Source organism: Maylandia zebra, linkage group LG15 (genome assembly GCF_041146795.1).
Source record: "Maylandia zebra isolate NMK-2024a linkage group LG15, Mzebra_GT3a, whole genome shotgun sequence".
NCBI lineage: Eukaryota > Metazoa > Chordata > Actinopteri > Cichliformes > Cichlidae > Maylandia > Maylandia zebra.
Window position 1 is genome coordinate 19,825,719 of NC_135181.1, and position 24,638 is coordinate 19,850,356.

The 24,638-nt window shown below is 38.3% G+C and overlaps 1 protein-coding gene across 4 annotated transcripts; it reads left to right on the forward strand.

Annotated features, from left to right (window-relative positions):
- Positions 1-121: 121 nt before the first annotated feature.
- ttc13 (tetratricopeptide repeat domain 13) lies at positions 122-23,071 on the forward strand. 4 transcript variants are annotated; one of them, XR_013093165.1, is made up of 24 exons: positions 122-345; positions 2,698-2,792; positions 4,351-4,426; positions 4,501-4,571; positions 4,714-4,779; positions 6,848-6,940; positions 9,410-9,526; positions 9,610-9,720; positions 12,109-12,191; positions 12,305-12,446; positions 12,597-12,771; positions 13,757-13,913; positions 14,425-14,555; positions 14,642-14,774; positions 15,376-15,468; positions 15,683-15,766; positions 15,890-15,974; positions 16,371-16,480; positions 17,178-17,313; positions 18,364-18,443; positions 18,700-18,778; positions 19,086-19,273; positions 20,184-20,263; positions 20,345-20,370. XR_013093165.1 is itself a non-coding variant. In XM_004550642.2 (23 exons), the coding sequence occupies exons 1-23, from the start codon at positions 177-179 to the stop codon at positions 20,457-20,459; spliced, it is 2,481 nt and encodes an 826-aa protein (XP_004550699.1). In that variant the 5' UTR covers positions 124-176; the 3' UTR covers positions 20,460-23,071. The 4 variants fall into 4 exon arrangements, 2 of the variants coding, with proteins under 2 accessions (XP_004550699.1, XP_012774486.1); XR_013093166.1 differs by having other exon boundaries at positions 19,140-19,273; positions 20,345-20,369; XM_004550642.2 differs by lacking the exon at positions 19,086-19,273 and having other exon boundaries at positions 124-345; positions 20,345-23,071.
- Positions 23,072-24,638: the final 1,567 nt, after the last annotated feature.

Genomic DNA, 24,638 nt, shown 5'->3' on the forward strand with positions numbered 1-24,638 from the left:
ACGCTCGCGGAACCGGTTTGACAGCCGCGGAGGGTGTTGGGAAATGTGGTTTAATAGCTCCCTCCGTTTTGCGGGCTTCTTGTTCGCGTCCCGCAGATTCGCGCGTGAGGGGGGCGTGCCCGTTTGGGTCGAACTGCGGCAGCTTCCGCCCTGTGGCGTCACACATGTAGCACAACATGGCCCCTGCCAGCCGGGCTGTTGTTGTGGTAGCTCTCTCACTCTTGTACCTGTGCCGGGCGATTTTCTCCACCGAGTTCTTCTCCACTCTCACTTTATTCAACAACGACCTCCACAAACAGGGATGCAGCTCGCTGTCTGAATGGGAGGACTACGCTGCTGACTGCGGTAAAGTCTGCCTTTTCGCTGTTACTTTGCCACGTCCTCTCTGATACAACTGTCACTTGGACCCGGCTAGCCCAACCGTTTAAAGGCTAACGTTAATACGCCAATAACAGTAAGCGGTGACAGCTCGAAGGGATCATTAAGAGTAGCCTTTCCTGCCTCAAAAATAGTCTTTTTTTCCGCCAAATATGAAAGAAAACAGAGTTCAAACACAGGAAGTGGAGTTCAAGTGTAAATAACTGTAAAGAAACTTAAAAGTGCTTATCGAAAAGCTCACTTCAGTCAGCAAACTGTATGTTTTACCTTAAACAAAGAGAAGTAAACCATACTCCAGCCAAAGAACGTGCAATTTAATGTCGTCTTCTGCAGCAGTAAAATAAATATTTAAAGAGGAAAACTGAAAAGTTTTTTATAATTACAATGTCCTTTCGCTGCATTCGGCATGTCAGTAACTCACCCACTTCTATAGTTAGACTGACCAAAGCTTGTTGCAGTAACTATAACTGAGTTAAAAACCTATACAACGTGTGAAAAAGACATTTTAGTTCATTGAAATATTAATTAAAATTAGAATTCTGAACAAAAAGACAACCAACTGTAAATGTGTTACTTTCACTTGCTTAAAAACAAAATAAAAAGGAACTGACGTAAATTTACTTAGATTTGTCATTAAAGTGTTTTGTGTTCAATCGACTCTTAGTTGTTTTTTGTTTTTTTTTTCCCTACAGTCTTTAGTTTACCAATACAAGCCTTTCATCTCATTGCCTGTTTAGATAGTTAAATGTAAGGAAAAGCAATGCGTCACCTGACTGGTTTGTTTTGCATGATGGCACGTCTGACTTTAGAAGAAGCTAAGATAAAATCTGTCTGTATGTAGATGAAATGCTTGTTTACTTTAACGCAGCCTTTAAATTTGGCAGGTTTCCTGTAAATGTTGCTGCAGGCTCGCAGTAGCCACCTCATCTCTCTCTAGCAGCAACACCTGCAATATGCAGGGGCGAGTCCTAAACATGAGCCCAGCATGTACTCCACTAAGCTTCAGTTACTCATTATTTTTATATATAGGATAATAAAAAATTATATCTACTGATAACATGTGCAAATTGATAATAGAAAAATGTAGCACGTTACATTACATGTTAACTCAATGTGCTTAACATGGAATATAAGGCCCATTAAAAATATACAAGGGACCACTAAGAGCCTGATCTGCTGGCTGCTGGGGGAAAATGTTATGTTTGATACCAGTTAAGAGTCGCAACAGCTGAATACAGGCGTGTAGAGATGGGGATTTTCTTGCCTACAAACCAAACCAAAGAAGCTCTGCTATACTGCTGAAGGAAATTTAGCGGAACTGTAGCAAAAATATTCTTTAGTGCTTTTAAAAAATGTGTCTTGTTTTCTCAAGCATAAAAATATTGTTTTTCTTCATCTAGTGTCCATATTTAACTGAAAATTAAGGTAATGGAGACTGATATGCTGAACAATGCTTACATACGTTTTCATACATCCAAGAAAAAGCCTATACACAGACCATTAAAAAACAACTTTAAATGCTAAACTTTTTACCTGCATAGTTTGTGTGTGTGTTTCTTAAGTTAGATTCACTAAAATGTCAGAATGCCTTTTTGTAGTTGTAGCGTGTACCAAACAAACATACTCTTTGCCCACGTTTAGTTTGTTGGAATTATTACGGACACCTCTTGTTTTCCCTGTGTCACTGCATTTAGGACAGAAATAATGAGAGATAATATAGTTGTACAAGTTGAAATAAACAGATTCTTAATGATTTGTGAAATATGAACCACGACATTGTTTCTTAACTTTTCACAGTGTTTTGCTTGCTTCTGATTCAATCAGAAGATTCAGTTCTTCTCACCGAAGGGCTCAATGTGGTGGTTGCTGTTACTGTGAAAATTACACCTAAAATGTACAAAACAAAGTAAAATAACACAGCGGCTTTACACCCCTAAGTTTATAAGGAACCATGCTGCATGCTCTTTTTATATGATGGACAAAAATGGTTGTGGTTAGTATTCATTTTGTACATTTGCAGCACTTAAAGACTGTCACATGCACATCATTGATCATCGTCTCATGATTTAAAGCTTTTGCCTTTTGGTCTGAGGGGCTCCGAAAATGTCCTGGAGAGCACTTTGTAACAGGCTTCATGAGTTTGGATTTCAGTGTGTGTCAGGTCAAGCCTGCTTAACTTCTCAGATACTTTTCTTTCTTTGAAACTTTACAATGTTTAATACAATTTAAAAGACATAGTAGCGTAATGGTCTGAAATACCCTGCCATTATGAACCGTTTTGTTTCCAGTGATAAATACTTTGAATCTTTGTCTTTTCAGAGTCTTCAATTTTACAGTTGGAAGACCCAGACTGTGAGGAGGGAAGCAACCCGCCCTGCGAGTCTGTGTTCTCACTTAATGCAGAGAAGATCTTGGTGAGATTTCAAACACTAGTCTAGATCTAGAGCAGCCATGGCCTGTAACGGTTTCCTTTAGAGTTAAAAAAAATAGTATATTTTATATATAGTCAAGTATATATAGTCAAGGTTAAACCACAAAACACAGGTGTGTGTAAGCAGTTTATAAACCTTTTGAAATCTGTGTTCTAATGTTTTTTTTATGTTTTTTCCAAAGCAAGACATTCTGGTTATGTTTTAGTTTTACACACATTTTCTCTTCAGCGAGAAATAAAAAATCTTAAGTTTCACTGGTGATCAGATACTTAAGCTCACAGTGATGGGTGTGGTTGCTTTTGGTGCTTACACATGTAACCACACCCTAAGGTGCTGTTGGAGTGTGATACTGACACCCTATAATTCACCTCTATTTCACTGCTCCAGTGTGTGAAAATAAATGTACACTGCAGGGCTTCAACTTACCATTTAAAAAGGCCCAAATTTAATGACCTGGTGAATTTTGCAATAGAATGACATTCACTGATTGTAGTGATCATATTGGATCTATGTATCCCCCCCCCCCCCCCCCCCCCCCCCCCCCCAAAAAAAAACAAAACAAAAAACAAACAAAATGCAGTTCCTATCCATGAAAAAAAAAAACACACAGAAGAGTACGGCACAGCTCATGGTTGGTGCTCTTCACCACAAGCTGCAAGATAGATAGCTTTTTGGGGTTGGTGAAAGTGGTTAGTGAGTTGATAGACGCAACGTCTGTGCTAAAGACGTTGTGACACACACACACAAAATTGCAGGTTGGCATGCTAGGTGCAGAAGCAACTGAAGACAAAACCTGATCTAAGGGATCTGTGATGAAGGCTGCAAGATGTTTAGGATCAAGATTTCTTTTTTAGGGCGTGGGGTGGGAGTAGTGCAGTCCCACAGTTTTATGTTAGGTGAGATTTGATAAGGATCCCCAATAAAAGGAATGGGGCAAGTGCATGCCTTGTCAGTTGCCTTGTAAAATGCTGCCGCAGCAACATTTCCATGCTGTCCAATTTGGATACAGTAATTCCACTGCAGTGCTGCCGTTTGGGTTAACATAGCAAGTACAAGATGGAAAAAAAGAAGCATTGTTGTTAATGCAGTAGTTTATTTTGCACATCGAGTCTGTGGTTGAAATTCCTGTATGTGCTAAATTTCCAGTTACAGGTCTACTTTGAAATCTTTATGCCTGCATTTGGAATTTGAAATAAAAAGTTGCTGAGTTGTTCTCTGTTCAGCAGTAGATAATTCTTCAGAGTAACCCTGAGATATTCAGCAGGGCTCTTAAAATCGCTCGTAAAAATATCCTTGAAAAAGCTGTTAACAGTTATATTGAAAATGTCATTTTACGCAAGTTGTCAACACGTTCTAAAGCTCTCCAATGAACTGAAAACACAGGTGTCGACAGCATTTAAGTGTTGTCTTTTGTTTTTTCTCCACTCAATCGAGTTGCCTTCACACAGGAAGGAAATGATTATTTTGTGCCTCTCTTGACATTTCTAATTTGTCCTTCTTGTCTTTTTTTTTTTTTTCTTCTTGTCGCCATCTCTTACAGAATCAGGCCAAATTGTTTATAGAACAGAAAAAAATACCTTTTCCTGTAGATAACCAAAACACAAATGAAGAGCTTGGTAAGTCAGCATGTTGTTCAAATGCTGTGCAGCTAAAATGCAGCTTTTCATTGTCACTTTTTCTGTCATTGCAGCTATAGGTTATGTTCTCATAGGCAATGGACTTTATGATGAAGCCATTAAACACTTTTCACTCTTACTGCAGGTATGTGTGTGCATACATGTTACCCAATACGGCTCTGCAAAAATTACCTTTCAGTTAACCTTTGAGAGATGTAGAAATTCTTTTGATGCCAAACAAAACACCTTTCTTTGCGTATTCTGAACATTTGTTCTGTTTGATACAGGGTGACCCAGAGCTGGTCAGTGCCATCTACGGGAGAGGGATAGCTTATGGGAAGAAAAGTCTGCAGGTAAGTGGCAGCTGTAGAATTCAGCACCAGTGTAAGACTTTATCACCCACAAATATGAGTCAAACATGTTACTGGTTTTAAGCAAGCCTGTTGTCTATAAATTAAGCGATTGAATGGATCTTCTACATATTGAACCTTTTTATATGATGTTTTTGTTGTCTGGATTTCTACCTGCCCAAGAACAAATGATGCAAATTAGCATGTGGCTAACTGGTTGAAGTGTGTCTTTCCTGCAACAACCCAAAAAACTACAAAGCAAATGTTTCTTTCCCAGGATTTTATTTTCCTTTTATACCATCTCACATTTTTATGTATTATTTTGTTGCACTTTAAAGGTGCTGTAATAATACAATTTACTTATTTATTTACTAGCCATTAAAATGCATTTAAAGTGGGCCACTGGTTATAAGCAACCTTACTGGCGACCTGATATCCAAGTGGTGAAAGCAGAGAGCACGTTAAACTCACAGGTAAATCTCTCTTTGTGTGCATGTGCACTGTCGCTTTCCACTAAAAGAAACAATGCCACAAAATGAGCTTAAAAAGCAACTTTTCTTGTATTGTGGGATACAAGTCTCAGTAGCAGAGGTTTCAGATGTAACCGCTCTTGTTATTTCCACAAAGAGATGGGGAGTCTGTGAACGCATCTGAGGAATACTGCTTTCAGAGAGAGGGAGGACTGTTTTACACTCGATGTCAGATCTTCCTTTTATCCTCAAAAAATTCCCAGAGTCCCTTAGGCAATAGTCACACAGGCCTAGAGACCTGTTGGCAACTATCTGGACAGGAGAACTTACATGAGGAAGACATAATTTCCCTAGAGGTTGCCAGGAAATATGTAAATGATTATGCATGAAAGATATTGAATTAAAATATAAGCAAATAATGTTTTACACCTAGTTTGCTAGGATGCCCGTCATAACTCCCAGCCTCTGAAATGTTTAAAGAGCTCCAGCAACAAAGTAAAACCCAAAGCCTGTAACCAGAGCAGATTCTTTTTAAATTCTTTCACTATAATTTTTGGGAAACAACTGTCTGCAATGACTAAATAGGTGAATCAAAACAAAACTGCATTTCGTTGCCCTGTACCTGTGCATGTGCAATGACAATAAAGTTGAATTCTATTCTATTCTAAAACAAACACTACTAATATTCTGCTTTCAGTGTTATGCAAAATGGTTTTTAATGCAAGCTAATCTGTGATTGAAACATAATTTAATGTTGCAAGAAGGGAAATAAACCAATAATATAGTGTTTTCATTACTGAAGCAGTTATCCATCTGCATATCATCTTAGTCATAATATATTTATGAACTGTCGTAAGAGATCATCAACGGCTGTGGCTTAGGAGGTAGAATGAGTCCTCTACTAATAGGAAGGTCAGTAGCTCTCTGCATATGTAGAATACGTCCTGTGTGAATGTAGACTTTATAAATACAATCCACTTATGATATTTACTTGGGAGAGAATGTTGCTGGTATTTTATCAATGTGTCAGAAACACTATTCACTACTGTGCTGTGAAGGACTTGAGCTTAAACTTCAAGGCCGATGACTCATACTTCAGACTGTGCACACACACTTTGTTTAATGGACAGCCTTTATTTGCATTTGTCAGATGTTGAAATATATTTATTCATATTCTCGTTTTATGTTCTGCCAAATTGTTCTCAAAATCAAATTTAAAACAATTCTGACCTCCGCTGAGTTCGGGCTGCACAGAGAGTTGCTGTGTGGATGTGTTTTGTTGGACGCCTTTGGGGAGGTTTGTGGGTTTTGTTTTGGTTTATTTGTCCTCAAATAAAAAGAATCCTGTATTTTGTTGACAACAGCAGTTTCAGGTAAATGCAGAGTGATTCAGTGTGACATTCAGTGAATGCCAATTCAATCTGCCAGGATGCTGCGGTTATGGTAGTGTGCCCTCCAGAATAGGGGGGAGAAGAAAACTGCTTAGAGTAGTTTTTGTGTTTGGTGTTGTTTGTGGCTTTGTTCCAAGTTTTGTGCGCAATATGTTAAAGTTTATGGCAACAAAATGTAAGTGCCTCTCTCCTCTTGTGTGTCCATGCCAGGATATAAAGAATGCCGATTTGGCATTGTACGAGCTCAACAGAGTCATCACCCTCGAGCCCAGCTGGCCAGAGGTCTACGAGCAGAGAGCAGAGGTGAGAGGTGACTCTGTGGCAAATGTGATCTATTATTAGTGTTCCTCAGCACTGATATATTTTATGGCTTTCAAGTACTGCAACAAGCTAAGACAACAGTTTAACCATAAACAATCAGAAGAGTCTGTTCAGTGACAGGTTGCTTCTCCCCAAGACAAGAACTAACAGACTTAAAAACTCCTTTGTCCCACACGCCATCAGACTGTTTAACTCCTCTCTGGAGGGGAGAGGGAGGAGAAACAGGAGGACAAAGGAGGGGGGAACAACTAAGCTGTAGTGCCTCTTCACCTCACTGTACAATACCTTGTGCAATACTTTTTGTAAATAGTCAACAGTGCAATAGACTCAATACTTGAAATGTGCAATTCACTTGTATTTTTATTTTTTATTCCTATTTATTCTATTTATCCCCTTTGTATATTTTATTTATATTTGTCTCTGTATCTATATATGTGTGTGTATGTGTGTATATATATATATATATATGTGTATATATATATATATATATATAACAATTCTGTAACTGTAACTTCGGTCGTTGCTGTGCTTTTTGGAAGTCGAATTTCCCAGAGGAACCCACCCGAGGGATTAATAAAGTTCTATCTTATCTTATCTTAACAACTGTTGGTAGCAGTATAATTAAACTGATTACATGTAGTTGCCTTCCTCCTGTTTTGTAGCTAATTTTTCTGCTTCTAATTGTCAAGTTTCGGATTAATTTTGAGCTTTAATGTCTAATCAAGACTAATCTAATCAAGCAGTCAGAAGTTGTACTAAAGAGAATTCGTGTTCCATGAACTTTTTAGGTTCAGTTTTCAAGTGGAGTTGGTGACTTTTAAAATGCATCGAGCTGTGTTGTTTTGGTTTTTTAGACTAGAAAATACATCACAGCCAAATGAAAAAGATCTGCAGTCAGTGAGTCATCAGCCAGACATAAAATGTGAATGAGCTACAAATGTGCTCCAAGCAATCAGTCACCTCTCTCCAAGTCTGATGAGCTCCTCCTGCTTTGATTTTCTCCCAAATGAATTATCTTGACTGTTGAAGTTGGATCAGTTTGGAAAGCACAGAGTTTTTTTTAATCATAAAACATCATTTGCATTATTCACAAATAACTCCCCCAAACAGGTTTTGTCGATTTCATCTGCTTTCACACACACTGCATCCTGGAACTTTTCTAGGCATTACCCAGCAAGATATACTTGATAATGCAAATTAGCCTGGCAGCTTCCTACTGCAAAGTCTCTGTGATATCCGATTATTTTGATGTAAGACTAGAGGATGTTGAATTCGCAGCTAGCGAGCTGCTTTGCCTCCTGGACATTTTACTCAGCCTGCACCTAAACCACACTGAGTTTTTTTCAGAAGTGAGAACGTGCCAGGCACAGACTACATCCTGTTGTGCACAACATATGAGAAATGGTGTCTTTATACGAGACTGATTCTCTTAACATGTTCAGAAACGGCTTGAAACACATCCTCAATAAATGTTAGCAACTTTTCATATAATCATGGTTACTGATGAAGGTGATCTCTTTATATTTGGACAACACATATAGAAGTAGTAGCAGCTGCCTTTTACTACAAATAATCGACAATGCATTGTCATTTTGAAAGAGGCAAAATATAAATTTTAAAGTGAATTCAAATAAGTTTTAAGCTACAGTATAGCAAATAATATTAGGCAACAGCAATATTCAAAAACAGTTGGGCACATAAACAGTCACCAGACATGGTTAGAGTTCTGGCAACTCTCACAAGATTAAAGAAAAGAATTCCCCCACTGCAGGTTTCACTCTGCTGTTTTATTTACCATTTCCTCTTTGGGACTTTTATACCATTTGAATTTAAACACAACACAGTGAAAAATGTAAATAAAAACAGAATTAAATGCTTTGCAAATCTCAAAACCCATAAACCATATTTTTATTAACAGTAGAGCATAGAAAACCTATCAAATGTTTAAACTGAGAATAATATTAGTTTGCTTTGTGTTTGATGGCAGCAACATCCCATGTCTCTAAAAAAGCTGGGAAAATGTCATGTTTATTGTTGTGTAGCATTCCTCCTCCTTTTAACAAGAGGCTGTAATCCTCTGGGAACTGAAGCAGTCCCGAGTCCAGATGTGTCAAATGTTTTCAGTTGGTGAAAGGTGTGGGCTGCATGCCAGTTCAGGACCTGGACTCTTTTTACTATGAAGCCATGCTGTTGTATTAGCTGTACTGTGCAGTTTAACATTACCTTGCAGAAATATGCAAAGCCTGTCCTGAAAATGATGTCATCTTTTGAGCACTGCAGTGACTGAATCATGCCTGTTTTTCATGAAATAAAAACAACAAACTTATCTTTATTCCCCCCAAATGTTCTTTCGATGCGGTGTAAAAGCAAAGAAAATAATTCAGTTCATCAGTATTTTGCAACAATAAAATTAAAAAGATGAAATGTGCAATTCGGTGCTTGTGTGTTTAGATCCTGTCTCCTCTGGGTCGCATCAGTGAGGCTCTGAGTGACCTGACAAAAGCCATCCAGCTACAGCCCTCAGCTCGTCTCTACAGGCACAGGGGAACGCTGCTCTTCATTTCAGAGGTTTGACAGTCAGATGCAGCATGAACGTACATATATGCCTGTATGTTTCCATGTGATGACTCTGTGCTTTGCTCTCTGTTCAGGACTATGTGGCCGCTATGGAGGACTTCCAGCAGTCTTTAGAGCTTAAGAAGAATCAGCCTATTGCCATGCTGTATAAAGGCCTGACCTTTTTCCACAGAGGCATGCTCAAGGTGAGCTGTTCACAGTCTCATATTCCCAGTATGGCCTTGTCCATATCAAAGATAAATAAACAATGTGATATCACTCACTGGTTAATGAATTACTGTTTGGAAGACTCGTGGCCTCCACCATCACATTTTATTGTAACCAGATATGACCACAGATAATGACATAGTGCACTGATTAGCTGTTTTTTTTTTGTTTTTTTTTAGCAAAGTGTATCTCTAATTCTTGTTATAAGGAGTATGGATTCCACTGTATGTTATAGCATTATCAAACTTGACAGTCTGGAGTTTTGCTCTTGTTTTTTTCTACAATCAGATATATCAGAATTTCACTAACAGAGTTTTTGTTGCACAAACATCCTGTTAGTGCATGATTACACCTCATTTGTGTATCCTGTCTATATTTATCTTTTCACTTTTAATTACCAAAATATTATTTGAGTCAACAACATCAAAGAGGATTTAATTTAATGCAAACTAACAGGGTCGTTCTCAGCTCGCTGCTGGAAACACAGTCACAGAAATGTATTCAAATGTCAGCTGACTGTTTTGTTTTTTTGTTTGGTTTTTTGGGGGGGTTGTTTAAATATTATATTTGCGACTTACAGTGTCAGGAGATGAAGGGAAGGAGATGAATAGCTTAATACAAGCTCAAGCTTATTGGGTTTCATGCATATTGTGTTCTAAGCTTGTCTGCAGATTTAACTTATTTACATATATGCAGCTGTGAAGCAGATGGAACCACATGCTTTGGTAAAGTTATTCAATTTGCTTTAACAAAAGTCAACTTTGTTAAAGTTGACTTTTTTTTTTCATTTTCTTCCTGGCCTTTCTGACGGATGAGATTGTTGCTGTGTTATACCAGAGTTTTCTGCTAGCTGTTTGTTGTGCTTGGTGATGTTTAGCACGTTCATGCTGAAAGTGTCTCTTAATGCTGGGGTAGCTGCTTTCGTCTTTGATAAAATCCGCTGTGCACCACAAGGGAAGTAAAAATGGTAGATGAATGATAAGATGTTGCTTAACTTCTAATTACTATGTTAATTTAAAGTCTGCCCAAGCCAAGTGCATTTTTATTTCCCACACACTGACTAATGTGTGCAGAGCAGCACTTGAATCTACATGACATGTAGATGCTAAACATAAAGGATTTCCTGGGGGAATCCCAGCTGCAGCTCCTGCAGGCAGCTGACAGTTAACTGCAAACAACAACATTAGCGCTTTTAATGATAGCTGCGAATGTGATTGTTGAACTAATTGCTTACTCTAAATGAGAGAGTTGTGCCCATTGGTGGAATCTGCTTTTTATTTGCATGCTATGCACTAAGGTTGGGCGATATGTACATTTTTTCTAACTGACATTCATCGGTCCCATATATGACGATAGGCGATATATCTGCACAGGTGACTTTTTGATGGGCAGAGCAATGTAATCATGCACGGACTGTTTTGCACGTTTAGAACACAGAAGAAGTCCAAACTTGGAGGAACTAGTTGTCCAAAAAAATTGAAAGTCAGCAATTTCGGATTTCTTTGACTTTAAACTGGATTAAAGAGCCAAACCTGAGGATGTAACCGCAACCACCGCTTGTGCAGATGTATAGTTAAATAAAATGTTTTGTTTTCTATTTCTGAACATAGGCTGCTGCCTTTCTTTCTGTTATGAGTTTGAGTAAATAAATCGCTCCATTTGGGGGCAGTCTGAGGAGGGTGCATTTGCTCCCAGCTGGAAGAGGATGACGTTAAAACAGCCCTATTTTTTTTTTTTTTTTTTTTTTTTTTCCCCCCCCATTGACTGCTTCTTTTAGCTTCAACTGACATTATTAGCAAACCTACTCATGGGCAAATAAATAAATAAAACGACCAGTGAAAGGCTCAACCTATCGTCGATGGTTGATAAATTCGTCCAACTGTCCAACCTTACTATGCAAAGAGTGGCTGGACCAGGCTGAAATATCTGAACAGTTCTTAGTTGGCTTTCTATGGCACTTGGTGTGAATAGTCACAGATGGTGTCTGATGATCCCCTGTCTCAGTCTCTCTGTTGCATCACTATGATACTGATTTCTTAAATATCTCAGTTGGCTGGCTTGCCACAATATTTTGTAATAACGTTGTGCTGAACACCTAAAACTATCAGCATTACTGTCACCTTTGTTTGTAAAGCTAGGACTGTAATTATAGTAAACAGTTTAACTGTTAAACTAAGTGTTAAACAGTTACTGCTACACTCCAGCATTTAGCCATGTCCACACTGGGGTTACATAAGACAAAATCTGAATGTGTTAAAGTTCTGAACCACCTGCTGACTCAGAATTTCTGGTCTGCGTGTTCCTTAATGCATTTCCTCTCAACTGTGTTGTCAATGTATGTGAAAGGTTGCTTTTTTCTTTATCAGGAAGCCATTGAGACCTTTAAAGAAGCACTGAAACTGAAGTCTGACTTTATAGATGCCTATAAGAGCCTCGGACAGGCCTACAGGTACAAGCACTCTGCAGCATGCTTTCTTACTCCATGCATAAATGCAGGATGTCACTTTGACATAGGGTATTTAGCCAAATATCAACAGTTGCTTTTCCTCTTCCTTCTCCCAGAGAGCTTGGTGACTTTGAATCAGCCATGGAGAGCTTCCAGAAAGCCCTCATGCTGAATCAGAACCACATCCAGTCTCTCCAGCTCCGTGGCATGATGCTGTACCACCATGGCTCTCTGCAGGAGGCCATAGGCAACTTCAAGGTAGAATTATCCACAACGAAGTAAAACAGGCTGTCCTTACACCCCTCTCTGCAATTTTAGGAATTTTTAATTTACACAGGGTTTGCTAGCAGCAAAAGGAAAGAAGTGGTAATGGATTCACATGCAATGTAATTCTCTTGTTTTCCTCAGAGGTGTCTTCAGTTGGAGCCTTACAACGAGGTGTGTCAGTACATGAAGGGGCTGAGTCACGTGGCCATGGGGCAGTTTTACGAAGGCATCAAAGCTCAGACTAAAGTCATGTTGAACGACCCTCTGCTGGGGCAAAAAGCCAGCTCTGAATACCTCAAAGTTAAATACCTCAGAGGTGGGTGGGTCTTTATATATATACACACACACATGCATACACATTATGACTGATCGCAGATAAAGAGAAGAATGCTGATTCAAGATCAGTCTTATTTTACAGGGTAAATAAAAAGTCTGCTCTCCAAGTCAGAGCTCTGCCTACAGGATAAACTGGCAGATGAACAAACCTCAGAAACCAATGACTGGGGTGATTTATGGCAGCTACAACTGTCAGCTTATAAGACTGCCGCTAACATGCTTAGGATACCACGTGACACCTGGAGACTTCCTATAGAGTCCATTCAAGACATGTTTTCAAAGAACCTAGAGCACAAGAGTTGTTCAGGCATAGGTGTGCAGTCTATTACAGAGTCTATACTGAATGCATTATTACTAATTGTTTTAACAAAAAAGGAAACGGACAGTTATATTTTAGATTCTCCAAAACGTCACATTGCTTGTTTTTTCGTGTATTTTTCATATTTTCAAATGTTCAGAGTTTCTTTGAGCATTGGAGGCTTTCATTAAAACAATTGTTAAAGTACAAAGTTGAGGAAACAAGGGGGGAGTGACATGCAGCACAGCTGAGGTCAAGGCCACCAGATGTGACATACAGAGGAGTATTTCCAGTGTATTACTTTTGCATTAAAGAATAGCATTTTCTTCTGATTTAATTTTCAGGAGAACTATTGCAATTTTAAAAAACCCAGGAATGTTAGAATTTGATGGGCTTTTTAAAAAAACAAACAAAACAAAAACAGGAAATTAAGGCTTCTGAATGTCCTCCTGGTTCATCAGAAGAAAGCATTCATTCATTCAGTCTCATTTGTGCTTGTGCCCTTTTTGTATTATTTGGCCATGATAGACTCTTCTGTATACCTTAACCATGCTTTTTCTTTATTTTTAGCTTCAGTATCCTTTGACCTAAACCACCACCTCATAATGCACCACCTCTGGTCTATTTACTTCTCACATAAAGGTCCTGTTTACTTGATTTCTTCCAGAGTACTCTCGTTACCTGCACTCCCACCTGGATATCCCAGTAGCAGAGTACAACGTGGACCAGGACTTACCGGGAAACTTTAAGAACCACTGGGCCAAGAACCTGCCTTTTTTAATAGAGGACTATGAAGAACAGCCTGGCCTGCAGCCACATATCAAGTGGGTTTGGGGGACTGTTAACTCTGACCATAACGATCAACTGTAATAATGCTGCGATGATGAAGTGATTAATCTAGCTATTCTTTATATAAATGTCAAACTTTCTCTGAGGTCAAAGCAGAAATTATTGTGACAGATTACATTTATTTTCACATTTCAATCTGAATTTAATTTAGGATGCCCTACGCTTCACCTTAAGTCTGTCATCATAAGAAAATCTAGGAAAATCAGGACCATCATAACTGTGGTTTCCTGAGCTTCAGTTTGTAGCAGTTTTCATGAGCTAAAACACGAGGCAGCGTTTTGTGGTTGAAAACCAACACCTGCCATGTTTTCCATATGACACGAAAGCTCCTGTGTTCATCAAGTAGATGTTTTTATGCATGCATGTCAGCAGGCTCGAACTACTTCATCTGTTTTGTGATATTGTAGAAGGTTGACAGCCAGTGTCTAGGGAAAAAAAAAGTGTGTTTCATGAAAGCCTTATTCTCCACGTCTTTCTGTTTGGCAGAGACGTGCTGCCACAGAACTTCGACAGCTACAGCAATGAAGTTCAGAAGCTGATCTGCACGGCCGACCATCTGGGGGCACTCATGCAGTATGACACTCCTGGTTTTCTACCCAACAGAAGAATACACAGAGGTACCACAGAGACAATGCCACAGTTTGAAAAGATCACCAAGTGTTAACAAGAGCCTAAAAATAAAGAGCTGTCTGTGCTTCTTCAGCCATGGGATTAGCAACCTTAGAGGTAATGCAGGCCATGCATCGGACATGGAGCAACTCCAAAGTGCGAGTCAACGGCAAAACCAGGCAAATGCAGTGGAGAGACATGTTTGACATAGCAGTCAAATGGAGGAGGTGAGAAACACACAAAATAAAAAGGACTTTGTACCAAATTTATATGAGATCACTCAGATCAAATTTATGGAGGCACCATTATGTTTGACATCTGTATTTCCATTGGAAAAGAGTGGCATAATGCAGAGACTGTAGGGAATTAATTTTAGCATCACTCTTTTAAGTGCATGTTTAGCTTGGACAGACATTAATGAGTAAAACACCTAGAAAAATGTTTCTTTCTCATTCCACAAGAAATTGGGTGTTGTGAAGAGGAACTATGGGATCCTAATTATCTCCAGGAAATGACTCTAAAACTGAAAACTGAAGGAATAGGAAGGATACAGATGCTGACATATGATGTTTCAACTGTCCTGCATTGCAAAATGAAGTCTAGACTGAAGCTGACACATGGCTTAAGTTTTTACCGTGTGAGCACTAGAAAGAACTCAGCAGTCAGGTCGTTTTTCACATTTCACTGTGGTTTACTTATCCTGGTAACTAGCCTGTTCTCACCAATTCTGGCCAAATTCAACAAGTCACTTTCCCACTAGAGTGTTTGATGTGTGGTTAATTAGATTGCAGTGTTGAAACACTAAACGGGCCTTTCCTGTACTCGTAGGATCGCCGATCCAGACCAGCCAGTTTTGTGGTTAGACCAGATGCCTGCCAGGAGTCTCAGTCGAGGCTTCAACAATCACATCAACCTCATCAGGTAACAACTTGGCCTCGAAGACGGCGTCAAACACTCTCATGGGTTACAGGATTGAATTTCCATATGGCCTCACCTTGTAGTGCAGAAACATTTATTTCAATTTCTTGGAATATGACGTATCTCTATCATTCTGTTCCCTTTGAGAGCCTCATTCTGAGAAGCTCCTTGAAAAGTAGTATATTGAGGTCTGTTTTTTCCCTCTTTATTTGTCCAGGGGGCAAATTATCAACATCAGATACCTTGCCTACTTTGACAACATACTTGACTTCATCAAAGACAGAATACTGGTCTACCACGGGTAAAACCTGAATCACAACTCCAATGACTTTGCAGAATTCCTTGAAGCATCATCTATGGCTTAATTATTCTTGCAGTGTTTTTGCTGTTTCTGTAACCAACATGTTCTTATTGTCTGTCTCAGGGCATACAACCCCAGAGGCCTCCTGGAAGTCCGCCAAGCTCTAGAAAATGTGAATAAAGTAGAAGATTTGCTTCCTATAATGAAGGTAAGAAGGATATGAGAGAATCTAGTTCAGGTTGCACTCAAGGATTCAAGTGGATATTAGTTTTAGTCTACTAGTAACACTAGAGATGTTCATTACTTCCCAGTTTTGTGTGTGAACTTATATCTATAGCTTAGATCTGGATCCTAGATCTATATGCTGTTGATCCAAAAAATCACATCAAACTTGACTGACAGAAACTGAATTCGAAAAAAACATAAAAGTTTAAACGCATGTATTACATTTTTCCATATTAAATTTAATCAATATTTGGTTGTCATGTAGTTTAAAATATATTTTGATATTGATGAATGTTTGCCCATAAGAGACCTTTTAAAGCAGCACAACATCCTGTTTTGTTTTTGTTTGTTTTTTTGTTTGGTGTGTTTCTTCCTGAAGCAGTTCAACAGTAAAACCAGAGATGGCTTCACAGTCAACTCGAAGGTGCCGAGCCTGAAAGACCCTGGGAAAGAGTACGATGGCTTCACCATTACCATCACTGGAGACAGGTGCAGTCTGCCGTTCTCTGTGTTCAATATTCTAAAAGAACACTTTCTTCAACACTAACATTTCATATAAAAATTAAATATAAATATTTGAACAGGGGAATAATAATCACAAGGATCTCCTAGAAGGTATATTTCATGAACAGTAAAGTATTTACATACGTAGGTACGTGTACAACACAAAGGTCAATCAAAAGGTGCTAAGAATATGTTTCTTGTGCACAGATAAGGAGCAGTAACTGTCAGAATTTCACATGTTTTACAATCAGCATTGGGAGCGCTGGATTTTTGAACTGAATTAGAATTATTCAGGTCATTATAATAATAATAATAATTATTATTATTATTATTATTATTGTTATTAGCCATACCTGCACAGTTGTCTCTTTCCACTGGTACTATTCATCTTTTGTAGCTCCCCGTGACTTTGTCCTTTCACTTTGACTGAAATCAAATTTAAAAAATGTCAGAAACAATGGGAATTTTGTATCTCTGAAAAAAGTGACTACTTAAAAAAGGAGGGCAGTTGAAATTTAATGTTTTCATTTAATATGTGCAGACTCATTACTGCAAAAACCAGTAACACCTGTTTTTTAACATGTGCTCCACAGTTTTTAGGTAGATGCTTTACACTTCTACACACATAACCAGATATTTCCAAGTTTTACCCTCTGAAGTGTTTAATTTTCTTTTATTTCAGGGTGGGAAACATGTTATTCTCTGTAGAAACGCAGACAACTGAAGAGCGGACGCAGCAGTACCAGTCAGAAATAGAGTCCATCTACAAAGACCTCACAGCCAAAGGAAAGGCATTGATGTTATCAAGCGAACTCGGGGTAAGATTCCTGCTGGTAATAGAAAGCAGATGGTGGTGCAATGTGAAATATCCATTTCTGGACAGCTTTAAGTAGATGACATCTTAAGTTAACAAAGGATGTTCCTTTCTCTAAAGCAATACCTGCAAATAAAATGTTGTTTTTGTGTTCCAGCTTTGGTTCTAGTTTTTTTTCTTGCGGTTTCATATCTCTGATATTGTCTCTAGTGTCTGGGGTTTGGACATTTGGCAAAAAGATTTTTTTAATATATTTTCTGAAGAATAAATAGAAAATATTTACAAGTTGAATTCTGTTCAAGCAGTATCTAGCAAAAAGGTTTTGTATCGAGCTAGAAACAGTCACAGCTGCAGGAGAACAGATGGATCTGTCAATATAAACATAAAAACACATTAAGTCGTATTTATTATTTATTAGAGTAGCAAGGCTGTTTACAATCTCTTTACATAAGAGATAAAAGTCACTTTAGAAAAGACAAGGCAGTGTTCAAAAGCAAAACAAAACATAAGCCTCATGTCTGTTTTTTCCTCAGCGTCTTCCTCTCCCCTCTTATTCCCACTCTGGCCCTCTCTACTGGAATCACATATTTTACTTGTCTAGACAAGCAAACTATGAGTAGAACTGATTAATTCTCTGTCACTGTTGGATTTAGCTGAGTTTATTTGCTGCCATTCATTTCTGTTGATGGTTTTCTGTCAAACTGCCGGAATAAACAGAACAAACCATTTAAGCAGTTTGTCTTGATTAAAAAATCTGTGCCGGCAGCCTACCGTGACTTGTCTGTGGTCAACAGTGGTCCTGACTAAACAACTAACAAACAAGAACTAAACAGGATGTTCTCACTCCTCTGTAACAGAGACCTGGAACAATGTGAACATCCCTCCTGGCTTTCGCTCTTTGTTCTGTTTTATTATGTCTGCAGCCTTCTCTGCTTTCACCCCGTTAAGATAAACCGTAACTGAAGACAGCACACAGTGCAGCAGAGGTCACGACTACATTAAGCCTTTGTTCACAACTGAACAGCTGATTCTGTGATGATCTTTGTTCTTTCAGGATGCAGATGCAGTGTGTAACCTGATCCTCTCCTTGGTTTATTACTTCTGCAACCTCATGCCTCTTTCCAGAGGATCCAGGTAATTTCAAAGTCAAAACAGCCCACAGGTGCAATATGAAGCATTTCTACATTTGAATGATAAATGGGAGAGAGAGTTTCTTTGTAGCTGTCATCTTAGTTTGGAAAAAACTCCCAGAAACAATGGCCTAGTAAGACTGAAAGATAAATGCAGGATAATAATATTAGTGTTATTTTAGTCTGTGGTCTTGAAACTTGAAACTCTTGAAACATGTCAGAGGAAGTATTCAGCTAATGAAGCATCACTTTCTCCTCAGTGTGGTGGCTTACTCAGTGGTGATGGGGGCACTGATGGCCAGTGGGAAAGAGGTCATTGGTAGGATCCCGAAAGGAAAGGTAAATTAATGTGAATCTTACTTCAGTAGAAGAATATATAGCAAGTTTTTATTGACTTAACACTAATCTCTATGACATTTGTTATATATGGAAGTAATGCATAGGACCAAATGCAATTTTTTAGCAGATAATTAAATATTTTAAATGTAATTTTTTAAAAATGGGTAACAAAAATTTGAAAGCTGTCCATTGTCATTTACACTGGTGCTTACTCTACCATATGTTATGTAAGATTACATTGCTTATACGGTCTAGAATGTGTTTCTAGGTCTCAAGTCGTGTTTAAATGAGCACTATGTACATGTAGGTGCTGATTTACCTGGTGCAGAAGGACTGCAGACTTCATGATTTCCTCTTGCAGGAGTGGTGCAACATTCAGAGATTACATTTTTTTGGTGATTTGTGGTCACTTCATCTTCTGTACAATTTTGGACCATCATCACTTCAGCCAAAGTCCAGATGGTTTCAGTGGTCCAGAGTGGCAGCAGAGCAAAGGTTCAGTCTTCAAAATAACATATAATCAGACTGGAAAACTTTTTCCTCATAAGAAAGAAAAACCATTAGCTCTGCAGCAACCTCCCTTGCTGACATATTTGATAACAGTCCAGGATAATCGGTTTAAATCCGTTTAGTTCTTTTTGCCTGATTAGTGATGACATCAGTGTCTGCTGCCTTCACCTGCTTCTCATATGTTAACTAATAAACATGTTTAATTAAACTTCAGGTCATAGTTTTCTTCAACTTTGCAGTGCTTTTTTGGTACTTACTTTAATAATTAGAGATTACAAGTGCTGGGATGTATCCGCTGAATTGAAAGTGGGCCAGGGGTCAGTCCTTGTCTAAAATCAGATGTGGTCTTTCATCTATGATACATCCTGGTATCGCTGATCTCTGTCTCCTGCCGTTTACTGCATGTAAGAGAGGATTGTTCGCGTTCCTTGTTTGTGTTCAAGTCGAGAGTGAAAGCAGGTGTCTCACAGATGGTATGAACAGTTGGCAGCCCTGCTGTGTTTTTCTTCATATTGTTGCTTCTTAAGGAATTTTCCAAAACCCTTCATGATTTAGTCTGACCACATTGGAAAGAAAGCGGGCTTCTCATTTTTGCTACACAGCGTTTAACTTCTATAAAGTTATCTGTCAATTTTTAGAAAAGCTTTCTTTTTTTGTAAATCTGCACTGCAAAGAAAGAGCAGGAACTGGCTTGTTTAACTTCAAGTGTGTCTTGGAAAGCATGGTGCTCAGGTTTATTTACACGTCTCTTTATTTATGGAAATGTGGCCTTCGCTTCAACTACTGTACCTATCCTTTAAGCTGGTTGCGGTTGTGTGGGAGTTTGGGGGGGTTGTTTGTTTGTTTTTGCTTGATTTAAATATATATATATATATATGTATATATATCTTTTCAGCTGGTAGATTTTGAAGCCATGACCACACCCAGTCCAGATAGCTTCAGTAAAACAGCAAAGAGCTGGATGAATCTCAAGAGGTACAAAGAGTAATAATTTCTCTGGTGTGTTATTTGTCTGCTTCAGAGGCACATTATCTGACATTTTCTCTTCCTCTCTAGTTTACCAAGTTGGTACCAGAGTCTTCCATCTGTATCAGAGTCCTTCCCGACAACCAGAACAATGATTGAGGTCCTCAACACAGACTCATCTTCACATTGTCCAAAAAAGTCTTAACACGACTTGTGCACTGCAGAGAGGTCTGTTTAGGAAAGTCTTAATAATAAAGCTCCTGCACTGGGTAGAGCCTAAGGGACCGTCATCTTCTACATCCCAGTCAACACTGGACTGAGATCGGCAAAACCATCTCAGCACAATTAATTAGGAATTAATTATTTAAAATGTAATAAGGGTTTTGGCAAAGTAGTAGTGTGAGCTCTTTTTGAACCTTGAAGGAAGTGAAAGGCTTTTAATGCAAATTCATGGGATTGCTTTACTCTTTAAAGAGGTGACCTCTGTTTTAATTTACCAAAAGTTGATCTTACTGTTTTATCCAAATCTTTGTTGCCTGTTGTTTCTCCTTAAATCCATGTAAAAAATCAGCTTCTACTTAAAAAACATGGTTTGAAGGGTTTTCAGAAATCTTAGGTTGACGTGCTAAGTCACCTCTCTGCCACCTGTTTTAAGTTCTTCAACCTCTGTTGTCAGGCAATTCAACATTTTTCTTTTCTACTTCTTATAGCACAACCTTAACTCACAGAACTCTAAGGATAAATTTAGGTGCTTTTGTTATTACTGGCCGATGTTAATTCCTTAGATCCACACTCTGTGTTTGTGGAAACGATACTGGATGGTGAAAGCAGGATGTTTCAGTTTGTTTGGGATGCAGAAGAGATTCTGTCCACCTTTTGCTCTTTCTCTGCTTTATAGGCCTCGTGCCTCAGACACCCAAAGCACAACCAACGCCATCTGTCCATCGGTCGGTATGAACAAGCTTTCTTTGCAGAGTCATGCCGAAATCTCTTACTTTAGGTTACCAAGAATGTGAAATGGCACTTTCTGGTTTTATTTAACATTAAAGATTGTAATTGACACTTTAAACATTTTCTGTTAAACCACTGCTGTGCACGCACACAGAATCCAACCTTTCAGCAGAGAATGAGTCTGGGGGGTTTTAAAAATATGGAACAAAATTTTCAGGGCTATTGTTTGTCAGCACTTGAGCAAATATGATTTATTTTATTATTTTCTTTTTGTTAATGATGAATAACAGCAGTCAGAGATTTTAGAGAGCTTTCAGAGCCATTTGGTGCTTTTTGTGTAAAATATCAAACATTCACCAAATCTGCAGGTGTCTTGTCGTTATCAGTTTTGAATCTACAAAAATTACAAAAAGTCAAAAAGTTTCTTGACTTTTTCTCTGGTCTTTTATAAGTTCAATCATTTTGGGGGATTTTTTCATTACAAATGCATTAGACCATCTGTCATTAAAAACAAAAAAACTCTTAGAAATCTCCCCAGAACTTGTTTAAAACAAAAAATTAAATACACAAAGTTTAACCTGGCCCAATCAAGCATAACATTCAACCACTAAAACATTTTTCTTCCATGGAGCAACAATGGTAAATGATTGCAATTTGGTGTTATAATCAAAAAATAATTGCTTTACTATTTTATTGCTTGTTTTTGTAAACCTACATTTACAAATTGATGGATAATGATAATTATTTATATTATTTTGCATTAAAAGTATTGAGCATTAAGTATTAAGCTCTTGATTAGAGAGCTTTTGCATTCTGGTGATCGAATAAATATGTTAAGCACATGTAGCTCTAAATGGCTAACATAAAACAATTTCACCGTAAATAAAACCACAAAGAAATCAGACTGGCTTAATGAGAAGACACTTCTTTATAGTTTCAATCATTAGCTCTTAAACACTACATTTAAATTTTTAAAGTTTATGAATGTAATCGGACTTACCTGACCAGAACTTCAGATGATCGTCCTCTAACATCTGTGACTGTTGTGCCTTTAAAGATTCATTATGGATGGAGAAAAGCACACCGCATTTATTTCCTTCCTGTCTTCCCTCGAACTTGCATCAGCTGCCTCTCTTACATCGAATATTAGCTCATAGATTCAGTTTGCTTCCTCATCACACCTGAGAGCAATATCTTTGGGAGATAAGGGACATGTCTTAAAGATTAAAATATTGTCTTTGATTATTTTAACCCCCCTTTTTATTACATATGTAACAAGTTCTTGTTTGAGTTTTTGATATCTGGAGAAAATCTGGTCTGAATTGGAATGTACTTCAGTTTAAATAATAAGACTGATGGTGTGGTCTTTTTTTGTTTGTTGGTTTGTTGTTTCAGAAAATCTGGGTGAATCCTGCAGGATTTTTTTTCACTTAGGTAAAATGTAAACATGCAGTAACCTATGGAAATAAAATTTAAGCACAGTGATGAACAAAATGAGAAGGTGTGACTCACCTGGACTAATCTATCATATTCTGTGGCCTTTGATGCTTAAAGACACACCATTAATAGTCATATCAATACTGCAGTAGTTCTGTTTTTTGAATGTCCACAACAAAGCAGTCTCTCCAGTGTTTAATTGGTTTTCGCACTTCACCAAAACGTCAGGTCCTTTGGGGTTTTTTCTTATCGATGGTTATGCTAACTGGTTGTTATTTTCTTTTCTGTGCTGGGTGTCCCAGTCATTTATTTCTGCAATGGGCTTTAGAGTGAGGAGTGCACAACTTATCTAATGTCTTCAGACTTGAAGGAGGGACTTTTTTATGAAATGAATGTTCAGCAGTTAATAAAAGTGTTTGACAGTTTTAACAGTTTGTGGTGATTTTTGTTTTCCTCACAAGAAGTTCACAAACAATAATTTAGTCAAGAAGAAAGAAAAATGCATTCATGTTTTGGTGTGGCAGACCGTCAGTTCTGTCCTTGCAACGTATATATATATTTAAATTACATGTACCAAATGAAAGTGAAGTCAGTAAAGAAGTGTGCGTCTTCCTTTGGCTGATCGCTCTAGTGGTCACCACAGCAGATCTGGTTTTCCTCTTTACCTCCCGCCTGGCAGCTCCATCTTCAAAATCCTTTGTCCAGTATATTCACCATCCCTCCTCTGCACGTGTCCAAACTATTGAACATTCACATCTCACAACTTTGTCTTCAAACTGCTCAACCTGAGCCGTCCCTCTGATGTACTCCTGTCTAATCCTGTGCATTCTGGGCACTCCCAGTGAAAATCTTAACATCTGCATCTCGGCCTCCTCTGGCTCCACTTTGTGACTTTTTGTCAGCGTCACTGTCTCCAAATACATCATACCTACCGTCATTGTTTTAATTCTTGGTGCTGTCCATCTGTCACAAATCAGCTCTGACATCCACCCACTCTACCTTGAAAATACTCTTCTTCACCTTCTCTTATGTTCGCATGCTCATTTTCTACATTTATCAGCTCTTCACAGGACTCTCCCACCTTCTCAGCACACTCTGACTTGTTAGCACATTTCTATTTCTCTTTGATCACCCTAACCTTCTGTTCTTTCTCTCGCTGATTTTGAATTATGACTGTAAAATATCTGATCTGCTAGGTTTAAGTTTACTGTTATTACAATTATTTAAACAAATACAGTTAAAATGTAGAAATCACTCCACTTTCCCTTGAGAAAAGTATGTCATTATTGTATTATCTGGACTAAGAAGTATTTTCTTTACTGCAGTTCAATTTCATTCACTTAAATTTGTTTTTGGTAGCGTATGTGGGCTTCCATATAGGGTGGACAGGTCATGCTTTGTAGGCTCAGTTTCGTAGACACGGATTAAGCCTAGAGGCAGGATAAAAGAAACATTCAGGGAAGTTCTCCAATGAAAAAAGGCTAAATCCATGTCTGGGAAACCAAGCCTGAGAGATCTGCATTCAGATTTAATGAATGCAAAACTCTGTTTTTGCACTGAGGCTCCTGCAGTGTTGTGCATTAAGAGTCATTTCACACCCTCATCATTGTCAAAATCTCTGATCATGTCCACAATCCTGGTCGACAAGCCAAGTCTATCGAGCATGTTAGGTCCATTATGTCTGTTTACCTTCAGTCACATTTGAACCATCTAAACGAGTAAGATTACTGTTTACCCTTTGCCATGTTGCCCCCTAAAAAGCTGCTTATTAACTGAGCCAGTGTCATCTAAGGATTTCATCACTATCACCGACTGTCAGCTGCAAATATCAGAACCTCAAAGTTCTGACAGTAAACACTCTTTACTGTATGCCCAGCACAGACAGCATTCATAATTGATGCTGAAAGTGGCCAACTGAATACACCTCCACTGACTGTTGGAGCTTAATGTGGCTGATTGACTGGCTGATAAGAAGGAAGATGTTTGTAAGAACAAC